Source organism: Anopheles arabiensis, chromosome 2 (assembly GCF_016920715.1).
Source record: "Anopheles arabiensis isolate DONGOLA chromosome 2, AaraD3, whole genome shotgun sequence".
NCBI classification, from domain to species: Eukaryota; Metazoa; Arthropoda; class Insecta; order Diptera; family Culicidae; genus Anopheles; species Anopheles arabiensis.
This window is the reverse complement of record NC_053517.1, coordinates 8573839-8593361: the sequence shown is the minus strand read 5'-3', so window position 1 is coordinate 8593361 and position 19523 is coordinate 8573839. Positions and strand designations below refer to the sequence as shown.

The 19523-nt window shown below is 43.0% G+C and overlaps 2 protein-coding genes across 11 annotated transcripts in view; both read right to left on the bottom strand.

Moving 5' to 3' along the window:
- LOC120906142 (protein tincar) overlaps nt 1-19523 on the bottom strand; it is a 91132-nt gene that overhangs the window by 57359 nt on the left and 14250 nt on the right. For 4 of the 5 annotated variants that reach the window (XM_040317626.1, XM_040317634.1, XM_040317618.1 and 1 more), the window contains exons 3-4: nt 11612-11654; nt 2185-2235 (exon numbers count right to left, since the gene is read on the bottom strand). The gene's annotated coding sequence lies outside the window, so the exon portion shown is untranslated. The remainder of the gene's footprint in view (nt 1-2184; nt 2236-11611; nt 11655-19523) is intronic. The other variant, XM_040317647.1, reaches the window with a different exon arrangement.
- Nucleotides 2345-10121, bottom strand: LOC120906169. Of its 6 annotated transcripts, none has more exons than XM_040317657.1 (3): nt 9618-10121; nt 8291-8561; nt 2345-4948 (listed from the first exon to the last, which is right to left on the bottom strand). In XM_040317657.1, exon 3 carries the CDS (start codon nt 4862-4864, stop codon nt 3497-3499), a length of 1368 nt encoding a protein of 455 aa, XP_040173591.1. In that variant the 5' UTR covers nt 4865-4948; nt 8291-8561; nt 9618-10121; the 3' UTR covers nt 2345-3496. The 6 variants fall into 6 exon arrangements, with proteins under 6 accessions (XP_040173591.1, XP_040173631.1, XP_040173600.1 ...); XM_040317697.1 differs by having other exon boundaries at nt 2345-4942; XM_040317666.1 differs by having other exon boundaries at nt 9922-10121.

Here is a 19523-nt window from a genome sequence, read left to right as displayed (position 1 = left end):
AGCGACAGTGTTGATAGTGTGTTCCACTCGTTCCATTTGTTTGCCAAAACTACCTTCCCCGGTCGTGGTAAGGTTACACAATGTGTTATTAGCTGTGAGACCGAAAAGTACAGGAGGGGTTGTCACTGGGATGGAAATTAAATTCAAAAAGCCCTGCACACAGGTTGTTCGGGCGTTTCTCTTGTAGCACCTCGTCTCTGCCTGTTAGTGAAGTACTGGTACTGGTATATCTTACCGCGAGTCAACGTAAGAAAATAGTAAAGGAATGATAAAATTGTACCGCAATTCATCCACATAGGGGTTTGAAATGGTGCTCGCTGAAAACGTCCGGTCAACCACTCGAACCCAGTATGTTCGTTTCCCCCGCTTTCCTTCCGGCGGAGTATACATGAACGGGGACAAATGGCTTTTTCTAGGTTGTTTGTTGTTTGCTTTCTCCCGTGCTGGGTTCGGTTTTTCTACCCTGTCCTACCACATGTATACAACGGGAGCACGAAACGTACGACGTTGTGTTGTATACTTTTGGCGCGTTATTCCGTCAATAACCATTAATTTGATTACGCTCGACATGGAACAGATAGCGGTGGGACAGAACGTAGTGTAGAGAGAAGATTGAGGTTTGTTTGCTTTCGATGTTAGTGTGTATGTGTACGGGTGGGTGGACAAATGAGTGTGTGAATGAGGACGAAGAGCGCAATTGGGCAGGAGTGTTGTGTCATTAATAGAACAACGACCCGATTTTGGCTTATCCTTTGACCCAAAGGTATGGTTTGTATTCGTTTCCTTCATTTGAGGTAGTATGTGTTAAAGGTTCAGTTGTTTGTGTACTACCAAATCACGTAAACTCATGCTTAATTTGAGTTTCACTACAATCAAAACGGTGAGCTTTAAGAAGCGCTTGGAGAAAGATTTATTGCCACGTGATTTATGGGATAAATGAGGTAGCAGTTTAGAAATGGGTCGCACGCAAACAAATTTACTATAAAGGTGGATAATTCTTTAGTAAAACAAGAGCTTTAAAATAAATAGGGAAATATTAGAAATGTTTTACTAACTAAAACCTATAATAGTCTTGATATATTTTGTTAATTTTTCCAAAATTGCATAAACATAGGCGGTGTCAGCACAGGTAAGAAAAAACAAGAATAATATGTCGTAGCTCTCCATTTTAGATTCATTCATTATATAGAAACCATGAAACTTTTAACCACTTGCACATGTTCCTTTCTAAAACGGGAAAGCATCCGCTTTTTATAAAGCAACTTAATCAACTAAGGATTATGTTCTCGTCTCCTAGCAGTAAATGTATGCACGATGCACAAAACGAAATATCCTGTGTTTGTTTGTACAACTTGATGTGTTTATGTTGCGTGGCTCTTTTACATTCTTGCGCTCGTCTTCAAAACATTCATTTTCAACATTTCCCCAACATTTTCCCGTCAAAAACCATCCAGAAGCAACACTTTCCATTTGCCAAAATAAAACCTTAAGCAAAGATGACAAATGTGTGTGAATGCTGAACGTCACCCTGGTCGGTATAAGGCTTTGTGATGTTACGTTAAAAATACAGTAAAAAAATAAAAGCTAACGCTCGTACCGGTGGCTCGTAAGGTTGCTGATACAGAACAACAACTTTATAAGCCAGCTAGCGGCTCGTGCGCCTTGCATACCGATGATTGACATTTCAAATACCGTCACGTACCGTCGGGATTGCTCACGAACTCTTCTGAGGCGAGAAAGAGGAAAAATAAGTTCGCACCTTTTATCGTGCCCACCTTTAACCCGAACTGATGAGCTTTTTCCTCGCAGGCAACTCTGTTCACGCAAATGTTGAATAATCTTGTCCCTCACTGTTTGAAGTGAAGAGGTTTGGTTACGTATTCCAGTCGACAAACGGATGAAGTGTAGGAAAAAGGATGTAGGAGGTAAAAATCAATCGACAGGAAAGTCATCGCCCTGTCGTGCGGAAGGTAGGTAGTACGTTTCGGCAGTGCGTTGTAAATTTTTGAATTCAACTCACGAAACCGATTTCCGGTAATGGTATTCCGGTGGGTTTGGCGAAAAATAGGCCAAAGTTATTGTGCGTATCTAATGAAAGCATCCATATCTTCATATGTGCGCCAAACGAATACTTCTGATGTTATGAAATTACTGTGTTGGAAAAAGGGGAAAGCAAACACCTACCTTTACAGCACGATGCACACTTTAAGCGCTAGCCGGATCGGATACTTTTGCCTGTGGAAAAGTAAGAAACCCATTTTCTTATGAGGTTTTTAGCTGTGGACAAACCTTACCAATACCCTTGAAAGCAGCTTATTCAATACGAACCTAAACAATCTACAGACTCGAACCAAATTTATTGCATTCCAAATTAATTTATTTCCCTTTACTTCCTCTGAATGATATCAGATTAGTTTATACAATTTACGTTTTTGATTTTTTTTTAATCTAATCAAATATATGTGATTTTTTACTTGTTAAAGTTTTTTAACTTAGTTTTTTCAGTTTAAATCAATTTTTGTATGTGTGTTCTATTATCAACTTGCTTGCAGTTTGAATGACGATTTGAACATCATTATTCTTATTTTAAAGGCTGTTTGTGATTTCATCCGGTCTATAGAAGCTTGTCTTTCAGGCGTTTTCACCATTTTCAGTGAATTTATCGTCAGATGTACATGTTTTTATGTTTGTGGTAGCTAACGTTATTTTGATTGCTAGTTTCTAAGCTTTCTTGTGTCTATATCTACACAGTTTATTTATGTCACCAATAGTAACTGAATAACTGAGCTACACAAAATTTTGTTGGTTTTGCATCGTTTTCATCAGTGTAGTCAAATTTTGAAAAGAAAGGTTGCGATGTTCGTACCCAACCAGTACATCATAAATGTTTGATGCTATGATTAGAAATTATACTTATGTGGACAGAGCACATTCTATACAGTATCTTCGACAATGATAGGTTTATTTGGTTGTTTAATAAATAAACGAAGCATTTCAAAGTTATTCATATAAATGATGTCATACGACTAACGGATTTACAAGGATAAATCGTACATAGATATATCAAATCAACTTTAATAATTATAATGATCGTTTGAATAAATAAAGTAATATTTAGATTTGTTATGTTTGTTTGTTGCTTGATAGTAATTAACAACGGCGGAGGTATCGAAGCCAAAACAAAATTTAATCATTACGCTGAGTAACATCCAAATTTAGGTGGAATGTTTATGGCAGTAGGAGCCTAAAATATTGGTAGATTATGTAGCACTAGAGAAAACATTCGAAGTTTAATATGTTATTATAAATAATTCAGCCGAGCGTTATCTCTCACTGAAACAACTAGTCAGAAATGATGTTGCAACATGACGGAACCAAAAACAGAAACATTACTACTTTTCAATTGACTGAAAAATCATCTACACAATCTACAGGTATCGAGCGTATCATTGCGAATAGTATACTCTACTTAGCACTAGCGTACCGCTCACTACCATTAACCAACTTTAGTCTTTTTGCCGGGAGGCGGAATCGTCTGATCATTCTCTTCACCGGAACTGTTTCCTTCGTCGTCAATCGATTGTTTAGAACTGCTCAACGAGTCGTCGCTGACTGCCGCTATTGCTCCATACCTTGCACTTTTTTTCGAAGTCTTCCTTCGCACATTGGCAGAAAGAGAGGTTAAACTACTGCCGGTGTTACTTATAGTGGTGGTAGGCCGTTCCATACTGTCCTCCGACTTGGTGCAGTCATCCAGGCTATCCTGCCCAAATTTATGATCCTTGGAGGATTCGTCCGAACCGAGTCCACTTTTACCGTGCTCCGTGTCGCAGTTACTCTCATCGGAAGGATCCTCAAGCACGTGATTGCTGCTTTGCTGCTGCCCAACGACTTTGTTCGTGGAATTTCCGTTGCTTGTCTTGGATGCGTCCGGTTCTGCAGGTTGCACGGTTTCGTTAAGATCTTTTAGTGCTTCGTCGGTGGCAGATTTGCTGGACTCTTCCGGTATGTGCTCTAGCAGATCCGGCTGCAACTCACTGGCAACGTAATGTGTCCAGAGCGCTAGCTCCACCTTATGAGGTGTCCATTTTTTCTCGTGAGGCATGAGTGCTGGTTTCGGTGTTTCGAGTTTGTTCTTTTTTGGAGGCGTCGCGCTCAACGAATCATCATTGGAAGAGGTCGAACTATCGTCGTCCGTGTCGCCATCTTTACTGGACGTGCCGTTGCCTGACGTGCCCTTGGAAGGAAGTGTTCTGCTGCTGCTGCTGCTAGACGGCTGTTCGGACGAGCTGTCGTCTGGATGACATTCGCGATTCAGCCGATCCGTCGTGGTCTGGATGTGTTGCACGAAGTTCATATACTCCCGCGTTGTGTAGTCGATGCCCTCGATTTCAGGTATTGCCATTAGACATTCGTCCGCCATGAAGGGGGCATTTTCAGGAGCGGCTGCAGCTAGCAGGGCAGACGCCATCGTTGTGCCGACGCCCTTCAGATTCGATAGAGCTGTAATGGCCTGTTCCAGGTTGGGCAGCTTGCGGAAAGCTTTCCTCGTTTCCGTTTGCACCGCCCGGGGTGTGTTTACTTTGATCAGATAGGATAGCTGCGGGTAGAACTTGCCGCGCGTTTGCTTCCATTTCATGGTTTTGACCAGCTCCTCATGTACCATGTACTGATCTTTGCCCCGCTTCTTGATTAGCTGGGGAAGTTTGTTTTGATACCAGTCGTCCAGGCGGATCAACTCGTCTGGTTTTTTGCATTTGTTTTCCGCTTTCAGCTTCAGCACCTGTGGGTACAGGGCAAGGACGTAGTCAAACTGTGCCGATGTACCTTGTGAAAAGAACGTAGCCGTGTCCTTTTTCGACATCCTTACGATGGGTTTATAGGTGAAATGCGATCCAAAAACACCCAAGAATAGCTATCCGAAGAGTGGAGTGAATGTGAACTGAAACTGTGAAAGGAGAAGTAGACAACGGATAACATATGACAATTATGTTTCCCAGACAGCAGCTGCAACGCTGCCTGTTCGTCCCACAATTCCATTGGCACACTAGAATGCAAATTAGTTCGTACAATATTGTATGTTCTTTCCCTACTTCTCAATGCAATTGCTGGAAATCTCCCCCAAGAGACTTTCGGTACGTTTATGCAAAGGATTAATCCTGTATGCAGACGCTACCAAAAGACCCGTGTTGCGTTTCATATGTTCTGGTAATTATTACACCGGTTATGGATCTCGGCAAAGTTTCCATGCAACGAGCGGGTTAAACGAAGCGGTTTCCAAGTGAACGTCAGAAAATGAGTCCTTTATTGTTTACAACAAATCATTAATCACCCAACCCGTTCGTCTGCCGGGTCTATTCAGGCGCAAGTGCAGGCGTTGTAGTTTGCCTTTAGGGGAAAGGTAGGCACTTACACCGCCACAAAAATGGGTAAAATGGTGAGGAAGAAAAACGCAGACAAAAGTAATAAAAAAGCAAAACTTTATCTACTAAGCTTATCTCTTGTGGGGTTATGAAAGGACGCACTCCCCTTCTGAACAACAGTGGCTAGATGACGCCGGTTCACGCGAACGGAAGCGAAAAAAGCGAACAAAGTGGAAGCAAAAACACCGAACCCTTCTACTAATAATGCCGGCGACTTTAGTTTACGATACGGTGGCAAACGAGCCATTATTGCACACGCGAAAAACAATGGAAATGAGCTGGGACCAGTGCGATGGGACCTGGGTGTCCTAGCTCCAAAGCGTAAGTGCTAGCAGGAGGGAAAGACGGTGCTTGGTTTGGTTCATAAATATCCGATTCTTTTCCGGTTCATTTGAAGACGCTAGTTCCGGGCTAGTGCTTTCGGTCGATGGTGCATTGGCCGGCTCTAGTCGCAGGGGAGCCCGCTCGTAAAGGGAGCTAGAGTTGGATGAGTAATTCTATAAATCTTGCCCTCCAAACCCCAAGCCACCGATGGCATAAAGTTTGACTACGAGCGGGCCTTTGTATGCAATGAAATGGGGTGGCTAATGAAAATGTTGGTCGATAACGCTTTCATTCTCCATCGTTTAAATGTTTGCCCTGCACAACCGGAGGAAAGTCCTACAATCCGTCAATCAGTCAGCTATCCGTTGTTGAGTATTTTTTCTCGTAATCTTAGGTTAGGAATTAACCACAACTTTTCCCTAGTCCCTAGCACTGCTTCCTAACAACATCAAATTAGATTTGTGCAATCAGCGATAGCAGCATGAGGTTAATTATGGGAAATTTAATTAGATTTCGCTGTCCAGTGCGAAGTGCCTCTAGGTTCGAGCTGAAACGTAGTTTTCGTCCATCGACACACCTTACAAACGCTCTAACTATATAGCACAGCAAACCGCTCCCCATTCACATAAGCATTAAACATTAAAGTTCAGCAGGAAATCACATGAATCCCCTTTTCCAACCGTTATGAGCCCTCTGAAAATCCAATCAATAACAAATAAAACCGTTCCCAATTTTCTTTTCTCTCGCTTTCTATTTTTCTCTCCCGACCTGCTGCCACAGGACAGCAAATAGTTATCCTACTGCACTCGCTCAAAGTTAGATTACCTCCACCGCAAGAAGTCTTTCCAGTTCAGTTACTCCTCAAGATGCCTTCCGTCCTGATGTGCGGCGATACTGAAGATCGATCGATTTGAGTTCAATTATTTTTTGTTTGTTCTACTGCACACGTACGGAACGCACAGAAACTCGCTGAGGTTTCGGTTTCCAGGCAAAGTTTCTTATTTCAATTTCCCGTTTGCGGTTTGCGGAGTCTTTTTCCAACGTCTTCGACCAGTGTCGCTGTGCCAACATGCACAGAGCTGCGCGTCGTCCCTTCGAACTAGCTCGGAAACTTTAATTTAGGTGTCATTGGCACGCACCAATTGTCATCGGAACGGTGAAGCGGAAATGTACGCACCGCAGGAACGATTGACATTTTACTTGGAGGGTGGAATAGCAAGTATTCGTGGTGAAATATGGCAAGACTAACACGTAGCCGTGTTATGTATATTCGTTTAAAAATCCAAACCAAGCCAGCTCAAGGAGTCATTTTGATGTGCCAATTGCATACTGTGAGGCGTATTCTTCTACGATATACGAATGGAATCATTATCTTGAACTAGTCAAACATGTATTTCGTTGCTAGTAACCATTTCGACAATCATCTATCAGGAATTAGACATTGTTTAGATTCACATTCCAATACACTTAATCTGAATATACTAGCGATTTTTATACTGTAACTAAACGGCAGACGAGGATGGATGCTGTACATTCTTTCAAACCCTTGCATGGTTTCAGACGATAGCGAAGACCGGCGTGTTCCTGAAAGCTTCTTTAGCTGATGAATTTTCAACCCAAAATACCACTGAACCCATTCAAGCACACGCCGCGAGATACTCAAGCGACGGACTGAACTCTGCACTTTCTGATAAGCTAAGAAGCGCTTCGGTTGTGATCCTTGGGTGAATTTGGCGCTTCGCATGTCACACGATTCTAGAGAGGCCATTAATTCTCAACTGTCTGCCAAGTGCTGTTGGCGTTCCAGTGTCTTGTGCTGCACACGACTTCACCACAGCTTTCGGATGAAGCATAAAAGGATCTTAAAATAGTAGCAGAATGAAAAATGAAATTTCGCGCTCGTCTCTCGGGCAAACCGTTGATTCCAATAACCATGTTGTGCATGAAGACGTTACTTTGGGGTTATTTTAGAGCACTTGCAGTGCACCAAAGACAACGATGCATGATATTTCTCTATCATTGCGGCGCCTTGTTTGTTTCCGTACGCTCAACGAACGATAACTCATATTTAATGGGTAAGCTATGGTGATAAATATGAATTAAACACTTGGTTATCACGTCTTTGTTTTCCTGAGGAAGACCAGAGGGAAGAAAAAATTTAGTATCTTCCTTTGACTGTATGTGTACTTTAAAGTTTGATAAAACGTAAGTGCTCTTTAAAACGGACCATCTTTACCGATAGACATGTTGATTGAAAAGAGGTTCATATCCAGGAGGATTATCATGATGAATGATTTGTTTGACATGATGAATAATGTCTTCAACCTTTGCAGTTGGACGATATGAATAAATTTGCTTTACTGCAGCTAATCAAGATCCGAATAATCATAACACAACTTAAATGAACAATCATTTCCTTTTGCGTTTCGTCAATCCTACGTCAGCGAACATACAACAAGTATTTTTACGTGCGTATTTTGAATTCTAGTATTGCCATTGGAATTAATTTAAATATATTTTTTTCGTATGTTCATGAAGTTTACCTTTTTTATTGTATGTTGAAATGTTTACAGTTGTTTGCTTCTTAAGTTGTCGTTGCAATGTGTTGTAGAATTTTCATTTTCGGTGTACACAATGAAGGCAAAAAATGATCCACCACGATTTATATAAGCACTTTCACTATAAATGTTTATAAAAATATCTTTTGCTTTTTCTCTCGCTTAGTTTGCATGTTTTAAACTAACCGATGTTTTACTATTTTTTGATTATTATTAAATTAGGGCCACGCTGTAAAAGAATGTTTCATAACTTTGACTAAAAATGAAACGATTGTTTTAGAATTTATCAATTGTTTAAATAATCAAAGTCGGTTGGATATTTAACACTAAGTAGCTCCATTGAACACCGTCCTGCATGCTCTGCAGCATACGCTCATGCTTGTTTTCTCGCGCATACAATTCTCTCACGCTCGTACACGCTCTCTCAGCTGTACCACACCACGTCATGGCGCTAATGGGTGTGCGTCGATATTTTTGCACGTTTTACATACGGCCGTGCTCGTTCGATGATCTCGGCTGTGGTTTTCTTTAAATAGTCTTCTCAAGTAAATAAATAGAAGGTGCCACGCTTGTAGCACCATGTGGAGCGCATACCACCCTTGTCAGCCTGCACCACAGGTGTGCGATATTGGAAATACAGCAAACAACCGTATGGAACACTCTGACCCTTGCTCCTCCCTCCTTCCCAATGCGATAGATAGAAGTACTCCACGACGCTTCTGTTTGCATTGATGAAAGGGAAAAGCCGGTATCAAAAGGTGGACTGGGATGGGGTATGCCGATCGGGTAGAATTTATCGCGCGAACATTTCTCAGACCGGTAAAACCCACAGTCACACAATATAGCAAAATTAGGTATTGATTGAACTGTTTTCAGTGCATTGCAAAGAACATGTTTAATTAAAATAATCTTTTTCATAGAATAATGATTGACGCCAATGCTCAATGCACCAAGTACACGTAAAACGGGTTGCGGACAGAACAAAAAATCACCAAAAAGAAGCACCATGCAATCAACGTAACAGACCGAAACCACACTAACACATCCAAGTGGAAATGCACCGAAAAAAGATAATTGAACAAGTGTTTGTTTTACACAAAACGTTTGCCACTCTCATGTAGGTAGCAAAAGAAAGACAAGTTTTTTTTCCTTCACACATTACGCACAACTCTTATGTTGTCCCGCGAAACATAGTGCGTTTTAATCAGGTCCATTGTCACTCTCCATCAGGTCCATAAAGACAAATCTGCTCTCGCACAGGGAAAACAAAGCCACCGAAAACACAAGTGCACCCTCAAGTGCCGTCACTGACCGTCAATTGCACCACTAGCACAGCTGCCTTTTCGGTGGGTCCCTGAATTGGTTGCAAGCGCCACGAAACTACGGTCCCGGGAACACGGACAGCGACACACCACGACGGACACACGGTCAAAAAAATCGATGAGCAGCGCAGCTAACCCTGGCACACACGCACACACGAGGAGAATCGGTTCCGGCTGGCCGGAGTCCGTCGTGTTGTGTGCTGCTGTTGTGTGTACGGGGAGCGCACACAGGCTATACGGTTTCGGCGTATTGCTGCTGCTGTCGCGTGCACTTTACATTCCACCCTCCCTCACCGGAACCGGAAAGATGCAGCAGGAGGATGGTAATACGTTCGAATTTCACCCCCGGTTTGCACGAGCCAAAACCACGGGACACAGCAAATTTGTACACTCTTTGCGTTGCGGAATTCACGTAAACTTTCGCAGTGTAGGTAGGAGCGAATGTGTTGTGTGCGAAGACGTCAAAACTGTGCTACCCTTGGTCCGTGGTCTGCCCGTAGTGAGAGCTGTGCGCTGTTTTATGCTCTCACTGGCTCTCTTTCGCTTGGGTGCTGATATGGGGTGGAGGGGTGAGTTTTCTCTCGCAAAATTTCAACCGACCGACGACACTACTCTAGGGGGTTGTTTTTGGTGCACAAGCGGTGCAAAGACGTGATGAGGCGATGGGGTTTGCTATTCGCTCTCTCTCTGCGGTGCTGTGTGGTTGTGTCTGCGCTATCTCGAACTGGCTGCAGCGCTGTGGATGGTGAAATCATCGGCAACAGAGTCAGGCCCGAACGGTGGGTTTTCGGTACAGGGCCGAGCTGTGCTACGTTCTCTTGGCAGCCGCAATAATGCTCTTGTGTGACTGTGCAGCTCTCTGCGGCACTCTGGCACACTGTACTGTGCAAGATGGCGACCGACACTGTTCGAAAAATCGATTGGTATATGTGTAATATGAGCAGGTTTTATGAGATTAAACGGTTTTTTTAAGTGTGTAAATGTTTCACCAACAAACAAAGAGCACTAATGGTACGGGAGTTGTTTAAACGATTTTCCAATAGTATCAAATTTACAAAAATGTTTTGTGCTGTGTTGATTATGTTGTGCGCATCTTCTCACGACACAATTGCAAAACATTCGTTACTTTTTGAATATATGTAGACGGTTATATTGAAAGTGGCAATAAGGTAAACACAAAAGAACCATTGAACATTTTGGTTCAGGAAGGGCATGTTGTTTGTTGAAAGATTGAATAACTTTACTGTAAATATTTCGCATCATAAAAAAACAAACTGATAAGTTTAGCTAGTAACAAGAAACAAGTAAACTAGATAAACACTTGTTGTGATTGGAAATAGCAATGAAATTCCGGTCCAAAAACTCTAGAACCAAAGCTGCTAACCCCAGACACATAACTATCGAATTCAACAATTGGGAACGAACACACCATGACGACCGGCAACTCCATCACCCATGTGCTCGAAGCATAAATTCGATATTCACTTGTTGGTTGGGTGCAAAACGGTGCACTCCTTCTTAAAGCGACCAACCACAGAAGGGAACCTTCAAGTGGACACCAATGCTTCTAATGTTCGGTGTGTATGCTGCTTACGCCAAACCGTTCTGGTTCGGTTGAAGTGGCAAATAGCAGGACGCAAATGATGCAATAACAATATTTCTTTAGGAACCACTTATGGTTCTCGGTGGTCATTATGCATGTTTTCCGTGTGAAGAGCATGATGGTAGTATTTGGCCAGTGTTTTGGTAATTGATTCGTTAGCTTGAAGTGGACGCTAGACGCTTGTTCTGAATCGAATGGAGATATGCTTTTGATAAGCGAATGTTTGTGTAGCCATAAATATAGAAAAATGTTTCAATGTTGATTTTAATAGACTCACAGGAATTTAGAAATTACTGTGTACGTATTTTTCAGATAGGTTATTTACAGTTTAATTATTTGGTAAGCTGCTTTCAAGGAATCAAATAAAACGATACTACTTACCAGTGAGAAGGGAAGGTCCACCATCAAATGTGCAGGAAGAACCCTGAAAGAAAGTGGAAAAACATAATTCGTTAAAATATTATAAAATAATAGGAGGCCTCATCGTTTGCACTGGCAAATGGAATTTCAGTAACGGTGCTGGAATGGTGCATAAATTATGCCAAAAATAAACCTTCCGCATGGAAACGCATTAACAGGGAAAAGAAAGAAAAAAAAACATCAAATTTGCTTGCCGCGGTGGATATTATGCTTCCGGGGAAATGAGATATAAAACTTAACGGAGCCTTCTTAAACACATCCGGGACTCATTGTAGGGTTTAATGGCAAACGAGGTTAATTTTTGTTTATAGCATTGCCTTTATCTATAAATTATGCACTGAAGAAATGCACTGTTAGTTTGCTCTTGCTGATTGTTGTACTTAAAAAGAAAGTTTTGTTATCTTCTCCTGACCGGTTTCTTAATAAGAAATACTCATATCACCACTGGAAATGTATGCAAACTATCAATCAAATATTTTAAACTTCAAAGTACATATGTGTTGTGTTTTATGTATGTTTTTTTGTACTATCTCACAGTGTTATCAGTCATGCCAGACATTGGACGGAAATTGGCTTGAGATTATTAAAACCACCAGGAACATACACATTTTGCTTGAGGACACGACTATTCGTTCTTCCCTCGCTGTCACTGGTCATTCTCAAGCTGCTATGTTTGAACATGCAAGTAGAAGGTAACGTCTTGTGGGAATGGTTAAAATCAGGTAATCTGTATGCATGGAAACCGGTCCGAGGAACAAATTGAGGCATTTTGTCTTATCGCTGAACCCAAGGTAAGTAAAGTAGATTGAAAGTTTTGATCGATGTTGACCCAAAATTAATTTCATTATCCATGCAAGAACGGAATGTCCATGCAAGAACGGAACGCAATGAAAATGATAATGTCAAATTTCCACAAACATTTAATTCCATTTTTGCCTTTTTCAGGGAGATTGAGCAAAAACTTTTAGGGTATTGTAATATCATCTCATCATCATCTTCTCGGCAATTAAAGCATGCTACTGTAAATAATTATCGAGAAAAATAAGATATTTAGATCATATTTTTGTTTTACTACGATTCTCGCTTCCATCAATATCCAGCCATCAATCGCTGCCAATTAATGCATGACACATTAAACACGTAAACGCCATTTTCTAACCCAACAATCAAATTGCCAGCACGGTAATCAAATAATCCATTGACAGCGGTAGCACTCGCACGCTTAAAGAGGACGGATATGGTACTTCATACAGTAACGATTTTGAGCACAATCGGAGCCACGGGGGTTGCTGTCCTTTCGTTCTCCCAGCGATGCCGTGCTGTCCCTTTCGACCAAGCGAACTGTGACAACTCATTCATTACCATCATTAGTTAGTCATTCACGGTTCTTCACGCCCCGGAACACGCTTTTTTTCTAACTCGCGTTTTAACTAAGGAGCTAGGACCTAAAAATAGCACGAGTGTGGCACACAGCAGGACGTCCGGAGGGAACGTATCGAGATAGGACAAGTCCATGTAACAGTGCACACAGTAAACACATGCAGATTAACTTCTGAGGGAGACCGTGGTGGGCACTGTCGGGGTACAAATAAATGGTTTTAGATCCTGCTGTTGGGCTTCAACGAATGGTGCCACCGAGTGCCTGTTTGCGTAGAGTGGGTACAGCGAATGGGAGCAGAAAGATCGCACCAAGTGTTTGAAGGTGATGACATATGCAGGTCGAGTGTATTAAATTTTAACATTTCTCGCACTACACAGGAGCGTAATATGAGTTTCCAAAACTGGGGAACACAAGGGTCCTAGATAGCGAATGTGCCATATTCGATTTGGGGTGTCATTTAACCACGATTCCCCTTTGCTTTTACGTGCTTGTTTTAGTGGTTATGAAATATAACCTCAAATAGAGTCTTTGTTCCAAACTCGGGTAAGGTCGTGGATCTTTAAGTCTTCCTAGAAAGAGGGTCATCGATGTGTCAAAAAAAGGTAGCATCAGGAATGAACCCACAGACGAAAACATGCGTAATGGGAGTTATAAATTATTCATTTCCTCCGGTCCATTCAAGGCTACAATCGTCACCAACGATCGGAGAGCGATTGTCACACAAGTTCAGGCAGTCTCAGGCCGGATTAGGTACTCAGATGCCGGAACCATAACATCCCGGTTCCTTCTGGCAGTCAGATGAATAATTGAACGCGGTCGATTGGTCTGAGCAAGATTCTAGCCTAGAAAACAGTTCGATGATAAGCAGCAATCGAGGTCAAATTGTACGATGGCCCCGATTTTATTGCCCATCGCAATTGGTACGCTCTTCCGGCATTCGTTCGGAAGCAGAGGGCTACATTATTCGGTGGGTTGATAATCTACAAATCGAACTGGTTGGAACGAACGAAAGTCGTTGCTCGGTATTGCACTTCCGCAGTCACCATCCGGCAGCAAGAAGTAATTACTTTAAAAGTCTTTGGGCACGCATACACAAAGAGCACGTGCAAAGGGGTTCTTGGCCGTTCGTGACACGTTCTGCTGGTCGAATCAGATGGATGCCGGTTGAGGGTTGGAAACAGTTTTTATCAATCGATAAGCAGCTGCATCGTAGTAGCTTCGTGGTTTGGATACAAATATCGCATTTTCGGAGCGGAATTGAGGGGATTATATTTTATTCCTCTCGCTTCTTCTCGATTCAGTGGCCTTACGGCCAGGCTGTTTGCACTTCCAAGCCGTCTTAAACATCGGAATCAATTTGCACCGTTGCCGGCTGTCAAAAAAATTGATAAGAAATCAACCCTTCGCATGGGACGACACACGTGCAGGGGATCAAAATGTTTCACCCCTTGCGGGGCGCTGCTGCCGGGCATATTGTACGCTGAAGGGATTTTGCTTGTAGTTATTCGTTAATGCGCCACACCCTCTCACTGCCAAAAACTACACTCCTAATCCGAAAGACCAGGATTACAGCTCGAGTCGCATAAAGCATGATAAAAATTGCGTACCAGACTGAGTGCGCTATGCTGCGAGCGGGTAGTGTCAGAAACACACAAGGGGAAGAAAACACATAATGAAAATGCGTTCCAGCTGAAAGGACATGAAAGTGATCTGCAAAGCAAAAAAAAAAAGAAGGAACGAGCGGGCTAAGATTCAACCAAAGGTAAGCTGGTATTATGCTATGAGCGCATGAGCAGGTGAGACTCTCTGCAAGAAAAAAAAAACATAAGGAATACCGTGCGAGCAGACTGTGCAGAGGAGAGTTCTATTGAAGAATCATGTCCGGTGGTGCCGGGCTGGTGGAACTTTATCCATTTGGTGCACCCAAATGAATTCAATCGCTCCTACAATCGGGACTAATGCGAGAAGTTGGAGCTTCCAGCGAACGTAAAGGCTTTTCGGACGAAGACTCTTGCGAAGACGATGCGTGCACTGGAGTGTAATGTATGCGCAACGGAACAATCGGAACGAGTCTTACACGGTCTTATGTCTGGTTGATTACTGCAGAAGTTCGCCAGTAAAATGGACGAGAAACTTTTGTTTGCATTCTGTGGCAGGAAGTAGTGAACAGCGCTGGGAAACGCTACGGAAGCCCTGGGGCGGATTCACCGAGAGCAGGAGGATTCGGTAAATTAGGGAATCTTCACAAGGACTTACTCGTTTCGTGTGGTTGTGTGGTGAAGTTTGATAAGAAGGCTATAGTTCGGTTTTGGCAGGGACGATGTTTCCTGTCTGGAATGGGTCGCGTGTGATGAGTCATCCCATTGCGTTCGAACGATCGTTACAGATAAAGTAGGATTTGTGGGATCAATAATCAGATGGCATTTAAGAAAGTTAGTTTCGAAAGCAGGAAGCAGATGATCTCGTGTCGATTGCCATGCAGTTCATCGGCGCAAAGTTTATCAAATTGACTAATGGCGAAGGAAACAGACTTGGAATGGGCATAACAGAACATCGTTAAATCTGACAGGGTCATAGTGAAATTTGATTTAAAAGTAGAGCAAACAAGGGTCTACGAAACAATGCGCAACATATTGTACGCTTCCCATCTGTTGCGTTTTAAAAAATCAACAACTTTCAAATCAAAGGCACGTTGCTCTACCTACCTGCGTTGACCTCTCGAAAGCCTACGCCTATACTTCATTTACCATCTGCCGGTGGCTCTAGCGTTGGTTCGTCGCTTGCACGATGAAGTGAGTCCCATTAAGGGATTAGACTATGCGTGCCTGTAACGCGATCGTTTGTTAGTTTCGTTAAACTCTACAACATCTCCCTTCGGTAGCCACCGTTCGACAGTTTGGCAAGGGCTCCCTGTTGAGTTGGTAGAGTCAAAAACAAAAACAAAAAACTCCCTGCGTCCAGCGAAGAGCGATGAAGCTGCCTCTTGGCCTAAATACAAGCACCTGGCCGCTGCGTATATTGGAACACGAGAGACCGACCAACGTTTGCACACCCGAAGGTACCAATTAGAACGACCAGCGATTGGTAATTTTGAAAACCGGTAGTTTTTGATGCGAAACTGCGTTGTGCAAAACATGCATATAGTGTGCCTTCTGTTCAATTTTAGGGCTGGAAGCGAAGGAAACCTTAACTGCTGCGATTGACTTGACCGATGCCAAAGGAAGGGCGCGCGCGCCCGAAGCATCTTTTGCTTTGTTTTGCCTCTTTTGCTGTACTTTCGCCCTTTTTTGTCTTTCCATCCCGCAGCATCAATTGTGTTTTGCGCATCCTTCGCATGGGAAACTGTGCACCACAAGCATCGGTATTGGCTGAATTTATGTTACACAGACGCTTCCCGGGAACGGTTTGTCGGTTGTCCAAAAAAAAAACCTCATCCTCTTTGCAGCGTCCACCATTGACCTGCGCGGGCAACGGTGGCAGGTAATCGACCTGGCCAAGCATGAAATGAAGAAACGAACAGTAAAACAACTCAAATAGAAACCCATCCTGTAAGCGTCTGTTGTTGTGTGCCGGCTGCTGGCCGAGATCGTACTTGCCCGGCTTGGTGCATAGGTTGCAACCTGATTTAAACTCCACCAACCAGATTCATTCCCTGCCTTCGGATTGCAGCCTCTGAAAGGATGCACGGACGTGGTGGCAAACGAAACTTCGGCACAAAATAAGATCCACAAACGAACGGTTCGATACGTTAAGATAGCTCGGGCGACTGCACGGCCGTCAAGAAAGAGTGGAATCATCATTTCGTACCGTAGCCGACACCGTAGCAGCGTATTTTTGGAAGCTGTAACGCCAGGACCGGTCGACCGGTCATGTCGAAGAGCGTGCGCAGCGGTAAGAAAGGGAAGGGAATAAGGACAGAAATCGAAGCAATAACAAAACCGGAGAGCAGATGTTCGTGTTCTCCAACCATCACCGTACGCGTCGCCGTGTGCTGAAGGTACAGATTGATCGAGGTTTCGGGGGATTTTATTTTTATGGGTTACATATTTTTTGAGGTTAGCAGCGGGCATCGGACGAAAGGCTCCAGAATTGTTGCCTAAACGATGTGCCCAGGACAGCAGTCGGTTTGATTGCTAATGTTTTTATTCCATCAGGAATGGGTTGTGTCTGTTTTCATTTTTCGTATTCACTTTAAGCTCTTGACATTGTGTCAATTTTGTAAGACGGTCAGCTGAGAATGTTTCAAACCATTGAAAATTTAGAATAAAAACCCCTGGCGAGTGTCACTTAATCGATTGAAGACTTTTGATGAGTTAAAATCGATCGCTTTTTTTGTTCAATACGCCCGTATCCACATGTTAGGCTTATTGCATATTGAAAGGCTGTTGAGCAGCTGGCCCGCATAAAGGGGCAGGGTGTTTGAATTTTAATTCTGAGGAGTTGTCCACGGGGTGTACGCATCGGCATACTAAAGCCCGACAGCACGAAGTCATTAGTTGAACATGTTGCCATACTTATGTCGGCTTTTAAACTCATTCATCCAATGTGAGGTTCGGCATGCCAGTGGGAACAGTGTACAAGGAAGGAACTTCCAGCCACCAGTTGGTTGGCGGTTTTATTGACATCAAAAATAGCGTCCGTGGTTCTGGCTGCGGTTCGGGATGCAAATGTCAGTGTAGCAGCAGGATAATGAAAATAGCATACATACACTGCAGCAAAGCGAGCCGTGCTGGGCATTGGTGTGCTGTAGTTTCGTGTGGATTCTAGTGCGCCCCGGGGAGTTATTACACGCAAAGTCACTTTCGGGGGAGATGCTTTCCAGGAACGGGTGGATACTGCAAGCATTGGTATGACTACCATTGAACAACGGAGAAGAGGGCAAAAAGTGAGGCACAGGACATGCAGCGTGGTTTGTCCGAGCGCTAGATAAGTGGACAGTATTTGGGAGTTGGTGGTGGTTATTTCAAAATTTATGCACTTACAACGGTGCGAGATTTTATGAACGGCCTTTGCCCGCAAGAGGACAATATAATTTAAATACCATGCGAACGGACGATTTTTTACCAGGTGAGAATGATCGGGATGATGAGTTCAGTTGAGAAATATCAAATGGTGAAATGTACCCTACTACATATTTCGTAATTGAAGTAGTAAAAGTTTCGATTAGACGAAAACAAACCCTTTGCCAGATTAGTATTAAAGTTCCTTCCCCAATAAAATAATTCCCTTCCCTCATATTGCCACGATAAACCTTTCAGCATGGACAGTAGTTTATGTGGCGATGTGTTTATGCCCTTGCACGATAAAACACAAACTGGGGTCTAAATTTGATCATCATCATCCCTACTGCTTGCCCGGCGCCTCCGACTCGCAAACCATTCGATCGCATTACTTATTCACGCACGCTTTTCGGTGGTTTTTAATGTTTTGTTTAGCCCGCCCGAGCTCGTGCGGTGGGTGCAAACCGTTGTCTCTGATATGGTTGGATAGTTAGGGTGCGTTGCGGTTTGGGCGACAGGCGGGGTAACACCATGTGGGCGCTAGAAATTAATGCTGCCGAGCTCGCTGCGCAACACCTTAAAAATATGCATCCGCACCCCATGGCCTACGCCACCGATTGTTTCCCTGTCCCGGGTGGTGGAAGTTATTCGGAAATTAATTATGCTGAAATTGTTTACAGCCCCCCGGGGGGAGTGGATCTGAGAGCACGAAAACATTGGTGCAATCGGGTTTTGTGCATTGAGTGTGACTGGAAACTCGATGATGATGATGATGATGGTCGCGTGTGGCGTCCAGTACGTTAAATACCGTTCGCCGTATCGCTCCAATGGCTGGTGGTTAACCTACCCAGCTTAATCCAGGGATGCTGTTGGTCGTCGTAGGGCATTTGTTATGGTTTTTTTGCCGTGCGGAAGTGCATTGCACGTAAATAAATAAATAAAAAAAAAAACGATAATTTATGCGCGAAAAGTAAAAACATGGAAAACAACAAAGTATTGCGCCTGGTGGAATCGATGGATAATCATTCGGTGGAGTTATTTTTCGACATCACAAAGTGGCGTGTCATTGAGGAATGAAGTTCGTTTGATCATGATCGTTTAATGAGAGAGAATGTAATGTTATGCGCGTGGCGGTATAGGCAGATAATTTCAGAATATTGATTTCATTTGTTTTCCATTCGTGAAAATATGTATTTTAATTGACAGTCAATAAGAACCTTCCCACATCAGTCGGTGTTGATTTCATCATCAAACAAAAAATAGCCTCTAGCTATGGACACATTGAATGAATTCGATAAACAAAAACGTGTTTTTAGCATCCTAAATGTCACCAAATGGTGTCACGGTTCCAGAATTAGTGGAAACAAGTTTTACTTACGTAAAATAATCAACGAACGCTATTTGTGGAATCCAACCCATGGCAGGGGGCTATCAATTTCACCTGTTACTCAGAATTTCGTAGAAAATACCCATTTATCGAACAGTCTGCTGC